The 22,638-nt window shown below is 43.9% G+C and overlaps 1 protein-coding gene across 5 annotated transcripts; it reads right to left on the bottom strand.

The window, feature by feature from the left end:
• Positions 1 to 1,733: 1,733 nt before the first annotated feature.
• Positions 1,734 to 10,862, bottom strand: LOC123378002 (C-C motif chemokine 20-like). Of its 5 annotated transcripts, XM_045031445.1 has the most exons (7): positions 9,553 to 10,721; positions 9,064 to 9,171; positions 8,080 to 8,296; positions 3,967 to 4,028; positions 3,575 to 3,689; positions 2,633 to 2,710; positions 1,734 to 2,268 (listed from the first exon to the last, which is right to left on the bottom strand). In XM_045031445.1, the coding sequence occupies exons 4-7, from the start codon at positions 4,004 to 4,006 to the stop codon at positions 2,241 to 2,243; spliced, it is 261 nt and encodes an 86-aa protein (XP_044887380.1). In that variant the 5' UTR covers positions 4,007 to 4,028; positions 8,080 to 8,296; positions 9,064 to 9,171; positions 9,553 to 10,721; the 3' UTR covers positions 1,734 to 2,240. The 5 variants fall into 5 exon arrangements, with proteins under 5 accessions (XP_044887380.1, XP_044887379.1, XP_044887382.1 ...); XM_045031444.1 differs by lacking the exon at positions 8,080 to 8,296 and having other exon boundaries at positions 10,712 to 10,862; XM_045031447.1 differs by lacking the exon at positions 8,080 to 8,296 and having other exon boundaries at positions 3,967 to 4,031; positions 9,553 to 10,705.
• Positions 10,863 to 22,638: the final 11,776 nt, after the last annotated feature.

Below are 22,638 nucleotides of genomic sequence, written 5' to 3'. Positions count from 1 at the left end.
AGAAGTGTCAAACTGCCACCAGATGCTCCTGGTGATTTAAATACTGTAAAGGAATCTCTGAGGTAATATTTAGTCAAAAGTCCGAAATTCAGGGAGAGGGGGGTGTGATGCTATTTTGGTGGCCAAGAGGGAACAGATCCGGATTGAGAGAAAAGATTAGCATTCAGGAAAGGAAGCAGAGGACATAAAGGGAGATGGGGAAATGAAACAGTGATTAAATTAACCAAAGGAAACTGTTAGAAAGGAAAAGTCTAGACAGAGTTCAGATAAGACTTAATTAAAAATAGGAACTAGAAATATAATGAAGAAAAAAACAAAGGATCTTTTAAGTAAACCAAAAATTCAAAGTCAACAATGAAGATGGATTTCTTAATAGTAGTAAGTTAGAACCAGATCGTGGTGACAGACTCATTTATAGCCAGAAGGGACCATTCTGATAATCTTTTCTAGCTTCTAAGAAGATTGAAATACAGGAGATCTCTGAATAGAGCAGGCCGTAGATTTCACCCAGCAATTCCTGCATCTGGCCCCAGTAACTTGTGATCCCCCAATGAGTTCAATGGGAATTTGATACTAATATCAACAGGATTTGCCCCTTAAAGCAGAGAGTTTCCACACCTTGGGAAGAATTATCCCACCACCACTGAAGTCCAACAGAGGCTCCTGTCAAGGACTGTTATAGTCATATAGGCCTTGTCTACATAACCATTCTTACTCAGCCTTTTAACAAGTTAAGGGCATGATGGGCTCTAACTAATGGCAACTGTATTATAATTATTGTGAATGTGCTCAGAGCCCAAGAAAGATGCTTATAATTATATCTCAAAATAAATTAATAAATCACTGAACATGGCTTGTGTCAACATATAATTGGATTATTACTCATTTAGTAACTGATGCCCTTGCCTAAGCCCTTGAGTGGTACATGGGTCTCTTCCTGTAAGCAGTTCATAGCACAGCGCCCGGTAGCCCACTGCAGCATGGCTAACCTGTGGGAGTGAGCTAAACGAGAAGAAATCTCTGCAAAGTGCTCTTCAAAGAGACTGCTTCCTGGTCAATCCACTGAGAATAGGTCTTGCCACCCACCCTCAACCAGCGAACAAGCCATGAGACTATCTTGTGAAGATATGTGCACTGCTTTTTTTAAACTATAGCAGAAAGCCAGGCAGGTGGGACTGCTCCGGTGCATAAAGTTATACATGTGCTTATATCTTTGGTGGATTGAAGCCTGGTGCCTCCCAGAAAGCCAGCTCTGAAGAGTTGCTGCTTGGACTAAAAAGGTGACCAGTTACACATGCTTTTTGATATTTGGCTGGTTTGGTTTTCAAAGCCTTGTCGGGGGTGTGGCAGCATCCCCATTACATTATCAAGAAGCAAAGATCGATGGTAGCCTCCATCCCTGAGGTGTTTTTTTTCCTCCTAAATATATTTAGGGACTGGCAGAGGAACTCTCTCAATTTGACTCAGGCAAGATCAGACCAAGAACAGCTGGTCACATGGAACTAATATGCTGTAGATAGCTGCTTCTGCCCCCCCCCCCCCCAGGAGGTGGGAGAGAGTTCATATATACCATGATGTCTACAACTTTCCTAATGCAAATGTAGAGTGAAACAAAAGAGGCATCCATTGTCATTTACAGATGCCGGATAGGTAAAGAATGGTCTGGTCTTGATGTTCTGGAACACAAGGGCTTTTGATTTCCAGGGTATACAATACATTGCCAACAAAACAAGTCTCATTTTGGATTTTTAATGTCATTTTTAAAGTTTCCACAAATTCCACTTTCCCTCAAGCACGTTTTTACAGTAGTCTAAAAACATTTAATCCATTTGTTCTTGATTACATTACTTAGAATTAAAAGGGAACAGCTTTTGGCACAAAAAATGCCTATGATGTAACAATAAATATAATAAATTATCTATTTTACTTGTGCAAAATAGCACAAAATGACATCCAAATGCTCTAAACCCGATAGGGCACATATTTTGTATAATAGTTTAAAACAGTTTTCTTCTTTATATAGTAATCAAATATTGTATATTAGAAAAGAAAAAAGTAACTTTAACAAAATGCTTAAGTCAAGCAAACAAATGATGCAATGTGAATCAACTTCAGTAGTTCAATGGTTCCAAAGAAGCCAGGAATAATGGTCAGTAAGCACACATCGTGTACAAAGATGATTCCAACCTAGTTTAGGTTCTGCAGCCACCTCGGTTTCTAGTTCCATTTCAAAACCCACATTACAGTGACATCTTCTTGAGTTTATGGCTATAAAAAACAAAGAGAACACATGAATAAACAGTAGGGAACCACTTCAGCCATGGTGTGAATTTTGGATTTCTCTCCCCCCAGTACAGCTCTTGCTATCAGTCAATAACAGGGTCTCTCATGTGGGAGATGCCAGCATATGAAACTTCTATCCCTATGCCTAGCACTATGAGGGCTTAAAAATTTTTCAACCGGGTCCAGCAGGAGAAGGGAGGGAAGAGAAACTCACACATTTTCAAAAATGTATTCTACATGTGCATAGCTGGTCCCCTCAATGCCAGCAAAAATATAGCTCTGTTACTGCCAGTGGATACTCAGACACATTCTGTTGTGACCAGGTTAATAGGTTTTAAACTATTCCTACCTCAGCCAAAGAAGATGCTTCTTCACCCAGCGGTCTTCTGGATTTGCACAAGCTTTCATTCCATTCTTTGTGTGAAAACTGGAAGGAAAAGTATGGTAAACAATTATAGTTACTTCCTTCTATTAAATCCCTTAGGACTACAGTGAGCAGAATAAAAACATATTCTATGGCTGCTCCATACAAAGCAGCAGCAGGTTTCATAGAGGAGGCGAATTAGGCGCTCCTTTTCATCCTCATTCATACTATGGGCACAAGGAGACATCCAATTAAATTAAAAGGCAACGATTAAAACTGATGAAAATTGATTTCTATATTTTTTAAACATAGTGCACAATTATGTTGAACTCATTGGTACCAGATGTTGAGGCAAAGAACTGAATACAAACAACAATTAGATATTTCTTGGAATTGTGGGAAGAGCTACAATTAAACTAGATGGTATAAAAAATATGAGGGATCTCAACCCTCATGTTTCAGGATATAAGAGCTCCACTAACTACTTTGAGTTGGAAAGAAACTTCCCCCACAAGAACAGTATTGCTTAAGTGTCCCTTATGGGATGGGATGGAGGGGAGGGGTGTTAAATGTTCTTTTGAAACCATTGTTGGAGGCTAAATCAATCTAGATTAAATGGACCACTAGTCTGATCCCATGTGACATTTCTTAGATTCCTAAACAGAGAGGTTTGTATTTATTTTGTACAGACATCCTGTAAGAATGTGAGTTAATGGTCCCTTCCTAATAGTACATTATAAAACCTAAGAGTATTTGTATATTAAGTGAACTTTATAGGACAACTTTCCTTTTGAAAAAGATAAAGACAGTTTATAAACTGTCTTTATCTTTTTCTGTTTCCAATCACACAAAAGTCCAAACGCTAATTCTTGCCTGGCAGTGAAAGTACTGATCATGTGACTGAATTTCTTCCGACTAGTAACTTACATGATAGCACTGATGTCACACACTTCACTGGATAGCTGTTCTGTATAGCCCTTTATGACTCCTCGAGGCAGCCGTACTTTGGAGTAAGAGAGGCAGCAATCTTGGTTGTTTTGTGCTGAAATGGAGGGGAAAAAAGGGAATATTTATTTAGGGATGAGAAAAATAAAGTTAGGACAATAATTTAATCCTGCCCAGGATACAACATTGACAAATCTCTGAACACTGAATTCCACTGGAATTGGAAGGAAAGTCCTGCCCACCATATACTTGAATTTTCTGGGACACCTCCTACCACCCTACAGGCACACCTCGGTTTGCTTGACATGCTCCAGGGCAATATTCTGAGCCCATGAAATCAAATCAGAGGAATGAAACAATCAAAGATCACTCACCTTCAGAAGTGCCAGACAGGTACAATAGCAGCAGCCCCATCAAAGAAGCCAGGATCAAGCTTCTGCTGATGAAGTTGGTCATTTTTAGTTTAGTAAGGTTTTACTATAGTCTACACTTCAAATGTATCAGAAAACTGGCTGCTCTGATCTACTGACTTTGGCTTCAGACAGCCTTCTTATAATGCCAGCTGGGAATTCACCTTTGGGTGCGTTCCATTTTTCATCATGGGGTTTTCCCTCAGCAGTTCCATTGTGCCAGCCACTTCTTCAAGTTAACCTGCCCCATGCTGTTGTCATAGGCAGCAGAGCTCTTTGGGGATTTTTTCTCTAACTAGGTTAGAGAGAAAATTCAGGCCAAAAAAAAAAAAAAAAAGGAAATACAAGTTGTTCTTGCATATAGTTCTGTGGGTGAAGCACATGAGTACTTTGTGGGGGTGAGTGAGTTGCAAGATGAGGAAAATGCGAAAGGCTGTTACAAATAGGAGCTGTGTCTTTGTTTGCCGAGTTCTAATTTAATAAACCTAATTTTTGAAAAGGTCTGACTCTGTTTAGAGTTCAGTTTTGCCTTACAACACAGCCTTTATCTTCTGCCTGTTTGTTTGTATAAACTGTTCTACCTGAATCAGATTTAGATTGAAAGTAACTTGTACATTATGTCTTCATTTATGTTTGGAGCTCAATAAATAATAATTGTATCCTACCATCGTTCCATGTCTAGTCACACTATATATTTCAATGGCTCATGAATATCCACATGGAGCAAATAAAACCTGAAAAGCATTTGGCGAGTGTCCTGCAGAGTGCCTACGTCACCAGTACAAAATAAATCCAATACGAGTGAGTTATTACTGAAAGCTGTTACATTGCCAAATGACACTGGAAGGCATGTTACATTAATTTAGTGGTCTCCGTCCATTTCCCAGTCACTAGGCATCCACCTCAGTGGTATCCCACCACAGCTGATATGTTCAGTAGCAGAGAACACTGTATTGGCATGCAGACTAGACTACAGTGTTATCTGAAGAGATGCTCTCTCCAAGTTAAAAGTAAGAGATTTTGGCAGGCACAGAGTAACATTTGAAGAAAGTTGCATGCTTATCCTGATCATGGGATACAGTCCTTCCATTCTCCAGGGCTATCAATCCATCACCTTCCATGAGCATTTTTTTTTTAAATCTGAAAAGCTGCACCCTCTCCAGCATATTTTTTTAAGGCTTCCATTTTTCTTTTTTTAAATGTCTGCTCATTGCTAATGTGAATGCTTTCTCTTTCATTGGGCCAATAACATACTATTACCATCCATAGCAGGGCAGATCCTAGACTGCATTATGGTAGCTTTGCAATGTGTGTGGGGATCTTTGTGTGTGTAGCAATGCTCTGACCAGCAGTCAGCACAGCAATATGCCAGGCAAAGGGATCACAGCTATGATGATCTCTGAAACATAAGTGCTTTATGGGTCTCAATCAGGTGCGATGAAAATAAAACAATATTACTACTCTTGCTGAAAATGCTCCCTCCCTGGGGTGTTATATCGATCAGCACTAATCAATACTATGATGTAGTTTTACTAAAATTGCAGCTTGGACACTGCACTTGAGAGGATATAAATCCAGATGGCAACACTTACCAAATCTTTAGGCAGATTGGATTGTTTAACATAAGAACAGCCATACCAGGTCAGACCAATGGTCCAACTAGCCCAACATCCTGTCTTCCAACAGGGGCTTTGGAGGGAATCACCAGAACAGGCAATCGAGTAATCCATATCCTGTCGTCCATTCCCAGCTTACGGCAGTCAGAGGTTAGGGACAACCAGAGCATGAGGTTGCATCCCTGATCATCTCGCTAATAACCATGGAGGGACCTAAATATGCCACCTATCTGTGAACCACCAAACAGCCCTGTATTCAAGGGTTGGGATAATGGCAGGTACTGACAAGGAGCAGGTACATGCAACAAAGTTTGCTGTGTTTCATAGGATTCTGCAGATCTTTTTTTTTAATGGTAGTCACATAGCTTTCATGAAATTTGCACATACTTTCCTGTATGAATCTGCTAGGGTTTTTATTTGTTTTTGTGTTTGTTTTACCAGTAGTCACTACCCAGATCTCTCCCAAGCCACCTCTCTAGGGCCAATTAATCAAAGGAAAGGAAATTCTATTTGGAACATTCCATGAAGCCTAAAGACTTAGAACACTAATACTTGTTAATGATGCTTGTTAATGAGCTTTGCACCTTCATTCTACCTTAGCACAAGAAACAAATGCACAAAACTTGTGCAGTCTGGACTGACCACACAAAAAAGCACGTATAACTATACCAAACAAGTGTTAGCTATATGCAAACTGGGTATGGAAACAAATCATGTTTCAACCTTTAATTCAAAATCTGCATCCCAACTGCAACTATTTATGCTGGCGGGGATGGCTTAGTACAGGGGTTGGCAACCTACGGCACACGTGCCACCTTTGGCATGCGAGCCGATTTTGCCTGGCATGCGGCTGCCAGCCAGGGTCCCGGCCTCCGGCCCTGCTCAGCTCGCTGCCGGCTGAGTGAACAGAACCCCAGGCCAGCAGGAGGCTGAGCAGGGCCAGCGGCCAGGACCCCAGACCAGCGGCAGGCGCACCCCCCGTCTTTCCCCCTCACCGTGCTCGGGTTCTGCGCCTCCCAGGAGTCTGAGCCGCCAGGGCACAGGGCCCTGAGCCTGCTGTTGGAGAGGCGGCAGCAGTTCACACTCTCGGGAGCCGCAGGGCCTGAGCACGGTGAGGGGGGAGCCAAGGGGTGCATGGGGATCACTGCCTGTATGCATTGGCTGCAAGAGCCCCGGGGGGGGCACTGGGCCGCAGCCCAAGCAGGCGCTCCCCCTGGCTCCCCCTCACTGCGCTCGGGTTCTGCAGCTCCCAGAAGTGTGAGCTGCCGCTGCCCCACCCGCATCTCCCCCCTCCCGCTGTCTCAGCACTCTGCGGGGGAGGGGCTGTGCACACAGCAGCCTGGCAGCGTGTTCTGCCCCCAGGTGGAGCCAGTGTCTGACCAGCATGGGCATGGTAAGGGGAGTCCCAGGGGGCAGTCAGGGAGCAGGGGGAAGGTTGGATGGGTCAGGAGTTCTGGGGGTCCTGTCATGGGGCGGGGAGTGGTTGGATGGAGCATGGGAGTCCCGGGGGTCTGCTGGGGGCAGGGGTGTGGATAAGGGTTGGGGCAGTCAGGGGACAAGGAGCAGGGAGGCTTAGGTAGGGCTGGAGTTCTAGGGGGCAGTTAGGGGCAGGGGTCCCAGGAGGGGGCAGTCAGGGGACAACGAGCGGGAGGGGGCTGAGGGGGTTCTGGGAGGGGCAGTTGGGGTGGGAAGTGGAAGGGAGTGGATGGGGGCGGGGCTAGGGCAGGGCTCTCCCCTCTTTTTTGATTATTGAAATATGGTAACCCTAGGCAAGGGAGGAGCCAGGGGGGCACATGGGGTTTGGCACCTACATACATCCACTGCAGCCTGCAGGAGCCCCCCTGGGGGTGGGCACCAGGCCACAGCCTGGGCAGGAGGGGCGGGGGTGCGTGGCTGCTCCCCACTAAAGGTGCCGCCACCTTTGCAGGGCTACTGCCCTCTGCACCGTGCCAGCTCCTCCATGGTTGGGGCTCGCTGCTGCCGCAAGCGGGACACTCTGGCTCTCCAGTGCCTCCAGAAGGCGGCTCCTCCCTGCCGAGCTGCTGCAGCGGCCCAAGCCCGGCAAAGCCAGTGGGGAGGGCTCGTGGGGGGGCTCTCAATGAACCAAGTGCAAGGGTGGGGGGGCATAAGGTGGAAGTTTTGCCTTGGGCGCAAAATATCCTTGCACCAAGCCTACCCCTGGGGGTGCATGCACCCCAGATTAAGAACCACTGCACTAAACCGATAAGATCTGCATTTTAATTTAATTTAAATGAAGCTTCTTAAACATTTTTTAAAAATTGTTTACTTTACATACAACAATAGTTTATAGACTTTTAGAGAGAGACCTTCTAAAAACGTTAAAATGTATTACCGGCACACAAAACCTTTTAGAGTGAATAAATGAAGACTCAGCACACCACGTCTGAAAGGTTACCGACCCCTGGCTTAGTAGTTTAAAACTCAGGCTGAAAATACCTACATTGCCTGGAATCACAGGTTCATATCCTAGTAAGGCTGATTCAACTCATCCTTTTGCGATAGAAATCTTGAGTTCCATTAAGTTAACTATTAGATATGGAAGGGCCTGCCCAATTTCCATACGAACGTACAGTAGTGTTTGCTCCAGCATCCTTGGCCAAAATTCCCCACTCTCTCTTATGTGGTGCATGGAAGCCCAGAACTGGATTTCAATAGTGCTGTATATATGACATGATCATTTTTAAAGTACTTTGGGATTGATGGCATTATATAAATATATTAAACAGAATAAGCCATTCTATCTTTGCTTTGTCCAAGAAGTTCACTGCTATTACAAAAGACTTTGAACATTATGTATTCAACTAGCAATCCTCATCCCCTAACTCCGTTTCCTTCTAGTTTTCATTATAGAAAAGTGAAGTCTTCAGTTATTTTAGACATTTCCTAAACACCTGATCTTATCAGAAACCTTATCTTCTTACTCCTCTATTAGTGCCATGCAAATCAACAGTACAGAGTAAATAATAATTAAAACATTTCCTAACAAAGCCTACTAAGCAACCCATCAGATTTATCACTGGAGAATATTCTCTTTCCTGGTAATGTATTTTTTTTCAATATGGCATTTGTTTAACCTAACACTTTAGATCAACACAATACAGGGACTCACCATCAGGATAAATGGCCCTTTGAAGGTGTATACTTGTGTGCAGGGTATTTCTAATGACTTCAGTGACTTATTTGTGAAATGTCAGCGGTGTTGGAAACAACACAAAAGGGAATTGAAGCTGCAGGCCAAGGTAAATAGCACGTCAAGGTACTGTTGTGGGACAGATCTGGCACTATCTGAGGTTTAAAGTTCAACAATGCAAACAGAAACTTATCAAAAAGAGGAAGTAGTGTTTGAACTGTGTAAGAAATACTTGTATGAAAAGACCCTCTTTTCCCCTTTTCAGCCCCTCACCCTTCCCACACACATTCTCACCTCAAACCCAAAGTTCTCTCTTATCTCCAACACCTTCGTCATGGGTCCGTCACAGGCTTAAACTGGATTCCCTCACCTCAACCAACCCTTCCTCCTTTTGTCTGTTTTCTAACAGAAACATGAGAAAATATTAATAGAAGATAATTTTACATCCTTCAAGCTATGGGTGTTCATACTCTTTATATTCCTTTCCCCCCACACACACACTCTTGCTTTCTTAATTTTCTTCTGTTCTCTCATTTCTGCAAGATTTTGTCACCATTATTCTGTTTTCTTTCTTTATAATTTTTTCTCTTTACCTTTTTTGGTCTCCTTTTCTCTTTCCCTCCCCCTCATCTTATTCTCCCCTTTCCTTAATTCCTTCATCTGTCTCTCCCCACTTTCCCTCCCGAATAGTCTCTCCCCTTTCCTCACTCCACATTTTCCTCTCTTTTCCCCACACAGACCGTACCGAACTCTGATTTTCCTTGCTGTTGCCCCAAGGCATACCAGATTAATAGGTTGCAACTCTCCAGTGTCTTCTGAACTTTCCTCTCTCTTTTGTTCCAGTGGCTAATAGGGGGGTTGGTGAATGGGACAGATCCCCAGACTCTCCCTAACAATACCTCTGCACCATGCAGAGTCAAAATGAATAGCAATACATGCAGACGATAAGTGCTAATGTCCTATACCAACTCAGTTCGAGCTCTAAGAAGAGGAAAATGCATTAGAGAAAAAGTAGCCCATTCCAGTTGGGTAAACAACTTTAAAGTAAATAGTGGGGTACAACAGAAGAGGATTGTGGCAGTTGGGAGGCGAGCAAGTTTGAGACTCTTGCCCAGAACAATTCACAATCCCGTCCTGTCTCCCTAATGCTGGAAATATTCCTTGATCCCCAGCACATTATTGCCATGTGATCCACTTCTTCTCTTTAATCATGGGCAAGGATTCAGTTTTTACTATAGAAAATGACATGGTGAAAGAAAACCCAACATCACAAATTTCTGATTCTAAATTCATACATCTAACTCTCACACATGCATTCTTGCTTTTGTGTAAGACTGGTAAAAACTGATCTATCAGAAATACCACCATTGATCCCTCCAGTCTCTGTAAGACAAACTATATATTTAAACATCAAACTTCCCAAAGCAACTTCTGAAATTGTGGCTGTAATTTTTCATGTACAATTTGTTGCTCACATAGGCAAATTAGGTAGACCTGTAACTAATCTATTTGCACACACAAATGCAGCTTCTGTAGGCAAATCCATATTTAGTCCCATGGAAAACTGCACTTGCAAAAACATAAGTGCACAGGCCTGAACTTGTGATTTTAGAGAGCAGTTTGAGGTCCCTCTGAAAACATGGGCAATATACTTGACTGCTTTGCCTCGTTATAGAATCCCAAGACAAAAATAATCCAGATCTGAGGCTTCTGCATTACTTTAGCTTCTTAGGAGAGAGATGGAGGAGAGTATTAATGATGTCTATCAGTTTGTTTGACAGTGTGTAGCTATGTACCTCTACAAAGGCTCTTTGGAGTTACTATACACTTGTAACATCTATTAATGACCTCCCTTGATTATACACAGTTGTGATAACTTGACCTATATGCTAAATAAAGATGAAAAACCTGCTGACAAGCTGATTTGGCTGCAGCACCTTACCTGACCTCCTGGAGAGAGAGAGAGAGAATGCTTATTGGATTTATATATGTTTACTTCATCTCCACAGTATGCTGGTTTCTATTGCACACTTCCACACCCTGAGCTGCTGCAAATAAAACTCTTTAGCAAGGTGGATAGTAGACCAGGAAGAAGGGAAGCAGAAAGGGGAGTTCCCTACTGTAATTTCCAAGTCGGCCTGTTTATGATTGCTTCAGTGCACTAAGGCCAAATAAAGTGAGTTAATTATAAACATAGTGATGATGAAATCTGGAGCAGGTTTCAGGTCTGAAATTCCCCTGGCCCTTTTCTCAATTGCTCTCTCATGTCAGGTGTTGGATAATTTAGTTCTGGTGCTGTAACAGAATAATTATAGTAAACTAGTATCATAGGTACTAGGCTCTAGGTATTCACATAGCCCCATTTCCATAGGACCTGAGCACCTAATCATTAAACTTGCCTTTCTAAATGATAATAAAGTGTTATCACATTACAGAGGATTAGAATAGGATTTACAACAGAAATACTGTGAGACAACATGGGTTTGATGCAATTTCGGGATAAACTCTGGTTGTTGGGAGGAATTCACACTATGTCAAAAGAGAAGATTATGAAATCAGGGATGGTCTAGAACTGAGCGGACATCCCAGAGCTCTCAGGAAGCACTACCCAACAATGATCTGCACATGTCAGGCACACAAACTTTCAGCGCTGGATGTGAAACTTCTGGCAGCTTGGCCCCAGATTATGCAATATCCTGCTGGGAGATTTCAGAATCTCTGACACTCTGAGTTTGGTGAAAAACCCACCCAGGCCTGCAAAATATAACAGTATAGATGTTGCACTTTAGTCCAGAACAGATTTTAATGAGTTTTGGATGATGCTGAATAATGGCCATTTTTGTATAGATGCAACTGCAGAGAAAAATTGATCCTGCAAACTGTTACCCACTGGAGTAATCCTTATTCATTTGCGTAACTTCACTGAAGTCAATGAAACCACTCACAAAGTAATGACTATTTGCTTAAGGAAAAGTATACAGGACTGAACCCTTGTTGATTAATAATGGATGACAGGAAAAATAATTCTGAATGGGGTTTCACATAACTCCCATTTACTGCTTGGAAAATGTGTGCAACTGCCACCAGAAAAAGAACCAAAGATGTGGTTTCTTATTAATAACTTTGTACCTTCAAAAGAAGAGTATAAACAATCTGTTTACATTGCTGGCCCTGCACAACCCACCTCAGTTGATATCTCAAATTTCTCTCTCTGACTTCACTCCTCTCCTTCCCCGCATCTCAAGGCAGAGTCCCAGTCCTAAAAATCCTTCTCCCCAAGAATTAGCCTCCTGTTTGCTCCATCTCAACTTTAAAGGTCTATCCCTGTGGCTAAAGAGAGTGTTGGGTGTGACTTCTTCTTGAGACAAATCAACTTCAACCTGGCAACTAGAACAATTAAACACTGAGGCAAAGGGGGGTGTTCCCACATTCCAGTGGCTGAGTTCACACTTCTGCAGCATTCCCATGAAGCCCAGAGATGGTCTTGGAAAGAAAATTCTCTAGAGACAAAGAGTTCAAACTATTCTGTGTGAAACCTAAACAGTCTGTGAAACCACTGGTATTACCTATTTTTAATAAATGAGAATTTGTATACTTGAAAATACTGGAGTCTCCATCCAGCAAGCCCACAAGATAATACTGATAAAAGCCACAAAATGCTAGTCACATGCTGCAGATATTTAGACAGCGAGAAAGGGCAAGGAGTTCACAAGAATTATAGCTATTCTATATTTTGAGGATTTTGTCAGCAAACACCTAGGAGCCATCATTTCAGGGGCATTTGTGGGCCATAAGTGGCAGATTGCCAAAGATACCAGCCCCAGGGTGTCCCAAGACAATGTGGCAAAATCTGCTTTAATAGAGGCTTTTACCAGGATCACTGTTAATTTCCATGTTCCTCTTTGAGTAGAATGTCGAAATTCAGTGTACTTTCCCTTATGGAATGCGAAGTAAAGGGAGAAACAAGTTTGGACCTTTGTCTTTTCCATCATGGGTTATGTTACGCAAACTTCAATCTAATAATTTACAGAAAAAAATCTATTACATTATTCAGTGAAACAATCATTTTGCTCCAATCCCTCAGACAGAGATAAACACCTACAAGATCTCTATCAAGCATTCTTAAAACTACAATACCCACCTGCTGAAGTGAAAAAACAAACAGATTGACAGAGCCAGAAGAGTACCCAGAAGCCACCTACTACAGGACAGGCCCAACAAAGAAAATAACAGAACACCACTAGCCATCACCTACAGCCCCCAACTAAAACCTCTCCAGTGCATCATCAAAGATCTACAACCTATCCTGAAAGATGACCACTCACTCTCACAGATCTTGGGAGACAGGCCAGTCCTTGATTACAGACAGCCTCCCAACCTGAAGCAAATACTCACCAGCAATCGCACACCATACAACATAAACACTAACCCAGGAACCTATCCTTGCAACAAAGCCCGATGCCAGCTCTGTCCACATATCTATTCAAGTGACACCATCATAGGACCTAACCATATCAGCCACGCCATCAGGGGCTCGTTCACCTGCACATCTATCAACGTGATATATGCCATCATGTGCTAGCAATGCCCCTCTGCCATGTACATTGGCCAAATCAGACAGTCTCTACGCAAAAGAATAAATGGACACAAATCTGACATCAGGAATCATAACATCCAAAAACCAGTGGGAGAACACTTCAGTCTCTCTAACCACTCAGTGACAGACTTGAAGGTGGCAATTTTGCAACAAAAAAACTTCAAAAACAGACTCCAAAGAGAGACTGCCGAACTCGAATTAATATGCAAATTAGATACAATTAACTTAGGTTTAAACAGAGACTGGGAATGGTTGGGTCATTACACTAATTGATTCTATTTCCCTATGTTAAGTTTGCCTCACACCTTCTATGGGTCATCTCAATGATCACTTCAAAGGTTTTTTTCTCCTGCTGACGATAGCTCATCTCAATTGATTGGACTCTTCCAGTTGGTATGCATACTTTCACCTTTTCATGTTCTCTGTATGTATAAATATCTCCTGTCTGTGTGTTCCATTCTATGCATCTGAAGAAGTGGGCTGTAGCCCACGAAAGCTTATGCTGAAATAAATTTGTTAGTCTCTAAGGTGCCACAAATACTCCTGTTCTTTTTGCGGATACAGACTAACACGGCTACTATTCTGAAACCAATCATTTTGAGGTTGAAGCCTTCAGTTAGGAGAAATTAAGAATCTTTTTCCTCACTCACCAGTGGTATTTAATGGAATTTAGCCAGGAAGATTGTCGCAAAGGAGCAAGAACGCCACGGGTGCCAAATCCAATAGCCAGGTCCACCCAAGAGACCGACTGCTGTCCTGTAATGACAAGAAGTGGTCATTGTAACAAGTGGTCAATGTGGTTTTCCAGTAGTTAAGTGTGGCTTATGATCGGGGCTGCTTTCTGTGATACAAGAACATTGAACTGCAATTCTTCAAACAAACCACCTGAGATGATTTCTTCTGAGATTTCAGAAGGAGATTAACCTCAGATATTCTTATTTAAAACTCTGGGGCAGTGGCTCTCCACCTTTCCAAACAACTGTACGCCTTTCAAGAGTCTGATTTGTCTTGTGTACCCCCAAGTTTCATCTCCCTTAAAAGTTCCTTGCTTACAAAATCAGACATAGAAATAAAAAAGTGGCACAGCACACTATTACTGAAAATTTGCTTATTTTTTCATTGTTACCATATAATTATAAAATAAATCAATTGGAATATAGATATCAGACTTACATTTCAGTGTATAGTATATAGAGTAGTATAAACAAGTCATTGTCTTTATGAAATTTTAGTTTGTACTGACTTTGCTAGAGCTTTTTATATAGCCTGTTGTAAAACTAGGCAAATATCTAGATGAGTTGATGTACCCCCGGAACACCTCTGCGGACCTCCAGGTGTACATGTACCACTGGTTGACAACCACTGCTCTGGGGTACCACACTGTATAATTTGAAGCATGAATGAAGGGATATTTGACGGACGATGGAGGCATTCCAAAGAATTTTTCTTGAGCATTTGGGAAAATCCCATCATCCACAAAAGGACTTCACACAGTGTTATCTGTTTGAAAGTGGTACTGCTTTGGGGTCTGGTGTCGAGGCTCTGGTAGTGAAGGGCATATTAAATCAGATCCTTCCACATAGCCAAATAATATTAGCACCAGAAGAACTGAGAGTGTCTTGAGGGGCACACACTGACTTTTAAACAAACATCCCAGCCAATCTGAAGAGGAATTTAGTATGGTAAAATACTACTCATGTCTCACCCTACATAGCCCTTGTAATATGGGACACTGGGAAAGAAGAAGGTGCGATAGCAATAGATACATGTCCTCATTACAGCTCTGGTGGCTAGCCCACCACATGGACTGCGTCAGCCAAAAGAACTGTCATCCTGCTGCCTTCTTCACTTCCTGAGTGTGTGCATGGTGAGTCAAAGCAGCTATTTCCGTCCATGTGTTTAATACTGAAGATTCACCTTAAGGCCAAAAAGACATACAAGAAGAGGTGCTAACCTCAAATTCCACCTACAAAGGTGTTTTGCAAATCCAGAGTTTCTCTGCCTAATACTAAGTGCCCTGGATAAAGCAACAGCACATTTTGCCAGGGTTGGTGGGTAAGATGAACAGATGAAGAAACACACCCACCCACGCAATCTTTCAGCAAGAAGATTTACTTAGAAAACTTTATCAGGTTTTTCCTACCACCTCACCCCTTTAGTACACGGGCTTAACAGTCCATAAGTCACTATTTGTGACTGTTCACAATGAACTACTTTAGGTAAAATTTTCTTTTGACCTAATTATCACTTCCTTTCACTACCCTTTTTTAAAATTAGATCAAGACAGCACGTAGCCCAAACTAGTCTGCAAACAGATATAGTATTCCTGTAATAGATGCACATAAGGTGGCACATGCCACCAGGCTCAGCTATAGAGCAGAGATCTCCTGCAGGAGGCATTTGGTTGCCTTTTCCCAAATCATAGTCCACACCCTATTCTAGAGCTAGCAGGTCTGCATAGGAGAAGTAGCTGTTGCTGACCCCTATCCTTCTCTGAAGATAGCAAGTTCATACTGGGAAACATACTAGCAACCCTCTTCTACCCATCTATAGCTAGGAATATTATACCATGCTCATCCTCATGATATCTTGAGTACCTGACAAATTCTAAAAGCAAACACAAGCAATTTCTCATTCCCTCTCTACCCTACCCAAAGAAACACATTTTTTGTTTTTCTATTTTTTGTTGTGGGAAGGCTGAGTTGAAGACAGAAATGGTTTGGTATTTCTACCCAAAGTAGGGAGATTCATGGTGATTCTTCAGAGCTGCTGTTCATAGGATTCTCTAGTGATTCGGAATAAAATATTTTCCAGCATCACGAAAGCCATATTTATCCTTATATAGAAATTATACATTATTTGCATTAGCAAATAAAGTGCCACACTATCACCAAATATGTTAGACACAGTCCTCACCCCACTTGCAACTACTGAACACAAGCAAAACAAAGACGCTAACCTAGCTGTATTCTCAGCTTCTCCCTGAGCAGGCTATTCTTCAGGAGCCTGGCCCAAGGTCCTCCGCTCTCCTGTCTTTCTGAAGAGTTAACCCACTGCAGAGTTAACCCAGACTCTTAGTCAGGTGTTGCTGTAACTCTCCCCCACATCCATACACAAAATCCTCTCAAATACAGTGGTGCTTTGAACTCAGGTTAGCTGACCCAACCTGGGGAAGAGGGGGGAAGGGGCGGTAGAGCCCTCATTCTGCTTTCACCCATGCTTTGCAGTGAGGATTCAGGTTAAATCATTCAAATGCTGGGAGGCTCCCAGCCACAATGCCCACATGCCCAGGACAGACAAGTTCTCCCACAAATCAGTGGGAAAGGATCAGAGCACCTCCGCTTCTTGCAGCACAAAGTACCATGGATGTGCCCCTGGGAGTCTTAGTGACACACAGATGAGTGCAGCACCAGTAAGGACACAGTAACATGGGTATGGCTTTACAGAATAGCTGCTCAGACCCAGGCCCCAATTACCTGAGTTAACTCTGCAGAGAAAACATACCCTGACAGAAGACCAGCCAACCAGCTGCTTATATTCCCAAATAGGTTACCGAGATAACAAAGTTCACCTGCTTTGGCTAACAAAGTCAGTCAGAAACACAGCAGTTTTCCCTCAGTCCACCACGGTTCTGAAGGTGGGGTGGGGGAGAGGTGATAGTTCTCCCATAAGCCCATAGGACTGGCTAGAGATCAGATTAAAATGGCAACACCAGTCTATATAGATCCCATGGGGGCAGTACTTGGCTTCATTGCTGGTGGTGTAGACACATCTCTGCACTGTTTAATGGGCTGATGAGATTTCTCTCCAGAAATCAAGATAAAGTGCTTTTGGCCTAAGACTGTTCCCCAAATGAGCCTGGAAAGGCCAATAGACCCCCTTACATGACTGACTCGAGTCTTGCCTTTCAGTTATAATGCACCCAAAGGGCATAAAATTTTATTCTCCTTTTTTTTCATACTAAACTTAGAGACAACCATCACCATCCTCATCGGGGCAGTTTCCAAAACTTCTGAAATAATTGGTTGATCCTCTTAAGATATGTCTCCACTGCAATTAAAAACCTGCAGCTGGACTGTGCCTGCTGACTCACGGGGCTCAGGCTAATGGGCTGTTTACTGTGATATAGACATTAGGGCTTGGGCTGGAGCCCAGGATCTAGGACCCTGGGGCAAAGTGGGGGAACAGACAAAAAAAAGTCACCACCCTCACTCACCAGGTGGCGCTCCGAGTCTTCGGCGGCAGCGGGTCCTTTGCTTGCTCCGTGTCTTCGGCAGCACTGAAGGACCTGCTGCCAAAGTGCCCCCGAAAGACCCAGAGCGAGTGAAGGGCCCACCACCGAAGACCCGGACCGCCGCCAGGTGAATAAAAATTAAAAAGGCGCATCTAGCCAGGGAAGGGATTCTCGGCCAGGGCTCGTGGGGCCCCGGTGGGGCCCAGGGCCAATTGCCCCACTTGCCCTTCCCCCCACCCCCGGGCAGCCCTGCATGGTTGTCTACTTGCAGCATAGACATACACTTAGGGCTAGTCTACACTTACCGTCCGGGTCGACGCGGTGAGTTTGACTTCTCGGAGTTCGAACTATCGCGTCTGATCTAGACGCGATAGTTCGAACTCCGGAAGCGCCGCGGTCGACTCCGGTACTCCACCACTGCAAAAGGTGGTGGCGGAGTCGACCTTGGAGCCGCGGACTTCGATCCCGCGGCGTGTGGACGGGTAAGTAGTTCGAACTAGGGTACTTCGAGTTCAGCTACGCTATTCACGTAGCTGAACTTGCGTACCCTAGTTCGACCCCCGCCCTTAGTGTAGACCTGCCCTTAGAGATGTGTGAAAGTTCAGCTTGGGGGAGGGAGGAAATCATGTGAACATTTTCTCTGGAATCCATGCACAAGGTTCACAGCCAGAGTCTTCCTCGTGTTCTGGGTTCAAACACACCAAATACAAGCAAAAATTCCAACAAACTATGAGTTCTCTTTTAAATGCTGCAAAACCTACATGGTCTCATTTCAAATCCATGTCAGCCCAAATTTACTCAAAGTTCAGACCTGGGTTGTTTATATTGAACCAACAGTGGCTGAATTTTGATTGTGTGACAGATCCTAGAAACCAGTCAGGTTTGCACAGTTTGGTACTGATTTACAAACATGTCCTACTGTTCTACTTACTATCGTTTAGCAGCTGTAGTTTGTCCCCACATAAATTCTTGGCCTGATGCCGCAATCCTTATGCAAGCAAACAAGCCAGTCTCCAGCTCCCTTTACCTGGGGACTGTCTGAAAGAAAGTGAAGAATGAAACCAAAGAAAACCCATAAAAATAAAAGTAACTAAAAGTGCACTGTCAATAACAATACAGGTAGCTGAAAGAACACCTTCTGCTGTGCAAGCTACAATACACCCCTTACTAGTTACAGGGATTACAAAATTGCTTAATTCAGTGTTTCTCTCAGTTAAGGAAGAAGAATGGAAACTATTTTTAAAAAACCACGCATTGAATTCAGAGTAACAACTGAATGATAGGTGCAATATTTGGCCTTAATGGAAAACACTCACCTATTTATGTATCTTAAAATGCTAAAACCTACATTTGCACATAAATCTGAAAATTTCAGTTGAAATTCAGTCAAAAACAAATGTGCGTAGACTGGCTAGCTTGATATTTTGAGGCTCACTTAGCTACTTTGTATAAGGCGACAAAGAGTCCTGTGGCACCTTATAGACTAACAGAAGTATTGTAGCATAAGCTTTCATGGGTGAATACCCACTTCATCAGATGCATGTCACATGTGTCTGACGAAGTGGGTATTCACCCATGAAAGTTTATGCTCCAATACTTCTGTTAGTCTAAAAGGTGCCACAGGACTCTGTCGCTTTTTACAGATCCAGACTAACACGGCTACTGCTCTGATACTTTGTATAAAGCCTCAGATGAAACTTGTTAAAGTGCAACGTATGATTATTTCCACACCTCTATATGTATCTTAGGCAAAACATCTTGTGAATCTAAGGATGTCTGAACTTGGAATTGGGGTGTGATTCCCAGCTTGCATAAACATAATCACGCTAGCTCTCATCCAAGGCAGCACGCTACAAATAACAGCGCAGCCACAGTAGCACAAGCAGAAGCAGCCCAGTTTCCGTCCTGAGTATGCTCTATGCCACCACTCATCACTGCCTCGCCACTGCAGCTACACTACTCTTTTTAGTGTACTAGCTCAACAAGAACTAGTGACAGCATGTCTGCATGAGCTGGGAATCTCTCTCACACACACACAAAAACCCCTGAGTTCTAGGTGTAGATGTAGTCTAAAGTACTATGCACATCCAGACTTATCAGGGTATGTCTGCCCAGGGAACGGACAGCGAAAATAGCAGGTGGTTGTGAGATGGACATTTAGAAAAAGGGAGGAGATGAGCCATTTAAGTATATCACCCAGAGACATAAAAGTAGCTTCCCCATGAGTAAAAGCATGTGAATTTCTTTGGGTCCAAAAAACCTAAGGAAGAGGCAGTTGAATCCCCATGACCTGTAGTTTGAACCCTAGTTGCCTGGCAACTGCCTTTGTGTGGGCCCATACAATCTTCTAAGGCACTAGAGCTACTGGGCCCTTGGTTTAAGTGTAGGTTTAAAAGTCCAGTCGGTGGCACAGCAGGGCTAAGGCAAGCTCCCTGCCTGCCTTGGCTCTGCACAGCTCCCAGAAGCAGCGGCATGTTTCTCTAGCTCCTAGACACAGGGGTAGGCAGGGAGGCTCCACATGCTGCCCCCGCAGCTCCCATTGGTCAGGAACCGTAGTCAATGAGAGCTGTGGGGGCAGCGGCTGTAGGTGTGGAGCCACCTGGCTGCCCCTGCGCCTAGTGGCCGCAGGGACATACCGGCCACTTCCGGAAGCCACCTGAAGTGAGCGCCGCCTGGAGCCTGCACACCTAACCCCCTGAGCCTCCTGCCAAACTCCATCCCAGAGCCCGCACCCCACAGCCCCTCCCACATGCTAATCCCTTGTCCCAGCCCCCTCCTGTACCCCAAATCCCTCATCCCTGGCCCCACACTCGCAGCCAGAGCCCTCATCCCCCCGCCCCCCACAAACCTCAACCCAGAGCCCCTTCCCACACCCTGAACCCTTCATTTCTGGCCCCATGCCGAGACCACACCCCCTCCCACACTCCATCCCCCCCCAGCCCAGTGAAAATGAGCGAGTGAGGGAGGGTGGGGCAGGGAGAGCAACTGAGAGAGTGGGGATGGAGTGAGTGGGGTGGCAGGGCCTCAGAGAAGGGGCAGGACAAGGGCAGGGGAAGGGGTGGGGCAAAGGTGTTCAGTTTTGTGCGATTAGAAAGTTGGCAGCCCTATTTAAGTGAGGGAGTGGTGGCAGGGCATTCTTTATAGGGGTGGCTTTTGGCTTTGGAATTCTGTCCTTCAACTCTTGGCCACTCAGACCCCACATTTATTAACCCTTGAGGGCACACCAGTACTACTTTCTTTTCCCCGGGGTCTTCAGTAAGAGAAGGGGGCTTGAAGGATGTGGGTGGTTAGGTGGGGGGTTCTTGCTACTTTATTTATTGGGGGGGGAAATGTTGTTTCAGTGTGGATTGTTTTAAGTGGCCAATTCATTTGCATTTTGTGATACTGTAAAGGCCAGGAATCTCCAGTTTGTCAAGTGCACTTTGTGCTGTGCCTTTGGAGAATTCCCCCTGCCTAGGGGAAGTCTCTGCCAGCATAAAGATCTGCTCTGGATCCCTCGACCTTGGAGTAAGGATCTGGAGAGGGGAAAGGGGACAGAGAAGTGAGAGCAAGGAGTATGGCTGAGGGAGGCTCCACTCTGCCCAGTTCTCCCCTGACACATCAATAGCATCAGCTGAAGCTAACCCTCTGTTTTAATTTACACTGGTCCTGTGTGGCTGAGAATCAAGGAGCTGTGACCAGTTTCCTTAACAGTCCCCCGTCCTCCACCCCCATCACTGCACCCGAGCAGAGCTTGGACAATAAACCCCAATAAAACCAATGGATAAATTCTTGTATGCTTACTGCTGAACAGAAAGAGGGGCACACAATTCAGATGGGAAAACAAGCAGCACATCACCCAAATGGCAGCCTTCTAGGCCAAAATGAGTAATTGATTTCGCTTCATTTTGATTTGGCCTGGTAGATGTGCAAGAGCTGTCCACTATATTAACTGATCACTATGTGTTCTGCTGGAAACGCTGTTAGTGGTTCTAGAAGCAGTTTTCCCACATGTAAAAGTTCAGTTTGATTAATTACATACAATCAACATTTTCCTATTCCACTCAATAATTAACCCCTGTAATGTATTGATTTTTTTCCTTGCCCTTTGCTTTCTCTGGTCCTTTGTTGCATAACAAACATAATTAACAACCCTTCCTAGGTTCAGATTTCATTTTATATATGCACCATTGCACCCAAACCAAGTAGTCAGTTGCTCTGTTAATGCCATAGTCTACAACTACACCTGCGTCTGTTACCGCCTTACTTCCATTACTCAATTCACTAGCTGCTACTGCTCACCAGACTCCTTAGAAAACCTGAGGCAAAATTCAGCAGCAGGACTCCTGGCGATGTACATTTTGTTGTGAGTAAGTAGATTACAAAATGGATGTTGTTGGGTAAATCAGTATAATTCATCAATGAGTGTTTGAACCTGGCACAATGGGGTCTGGGTCCATGACTGGTGCCTTTAGGCACCACGATAATACAAATAAAATAATAATTCAGTAGGGATCTGAAATAAGTGTAATTTACCCAGAAAGGGGGCTAGCAGGAAAAAGTAGCTAACAGAAGGATGTAAAACAAATCCTACTTTTCTCTTAGTCTATGTACATAGGGCTGACTTCTACACTGACAAATGGTGCATACAATGGCTGGCCCAGACCACCTTTCCTCTGAAGATCAGAGGCATTCTTTCAGGGCCTCCTCCTCCTGGGACAACCTGCAAAGCCAGTAGATCTATGTTAAAGATTCTCCTAGAATGGATAGAATGGGATTATGTGCCTTATCATTTCCTATGCCACCATTCCTGTCCCCTGCTGCTGAGGCATGGCGATGGACAATGGGCGCAATTCATAGCTGTTGTAATAGACATGCGAGGTCTTAGGCAGCTGGGATTGAATTTAAAACAGCTACCCCCTCCCCCCAGACACATTCTCCTGGGCTGTGCAAGCACAACTTTGAAGTTGAAGGTCTTAGCATTTACGGAGCCACCCTGCAAAAAAGAAGCCTGACCTCCCCTACCTCCAGTTTGCACACTTGGCAGACAATGATGGAT

Source organism: Mauremys mutica, chromosome 9, assembly GCF_020497125.1.
Source record: "Mauremys mutica isolate MM-2020 ecotype Southern chromosome 9, ASM2049712v1, whole genome shotgun sequence".
In the NCBI taxonomy this organism is placed as follows: Eukaryota; Metazoa; Chordata; order Testudines; family Geoemydidae; genus Mauremys; species Mauremys mutica.
The sequence above is the reverse complement of the archived record's forward strand: the minus strand, read 5'-3'. Positions and strand labels throughout refer to the sequence as shown.

What these genes read in the sequence shown, in the direction of transcription:
- LOC123378002 (XM_045031442.1), bottom strand. Translation starts at nt 4,048, where the DNA reads ATGACCAACTTCATCAGCAGAAGCTTGATCCTGGCTTCTTTGATGGGG. An exon ending in CCTGTCTGGCACTTCTGAAG is followed by an intron (nt 3,690 to 3,966) that starts GTGAGTGATCTT and finishes CCTCCATTTCAG; the next exon opens with CACAAAACAACCAAGATTGC. An exon ending in TGTGACATCAGTGCTATCAT is followed by an intron (nt 2,711 to 3,574) that starts GTAAGTTACTAG and finishes TTTTCCTTCCAG; the next exon opens with TTTTCACACAAAGAATGGAA.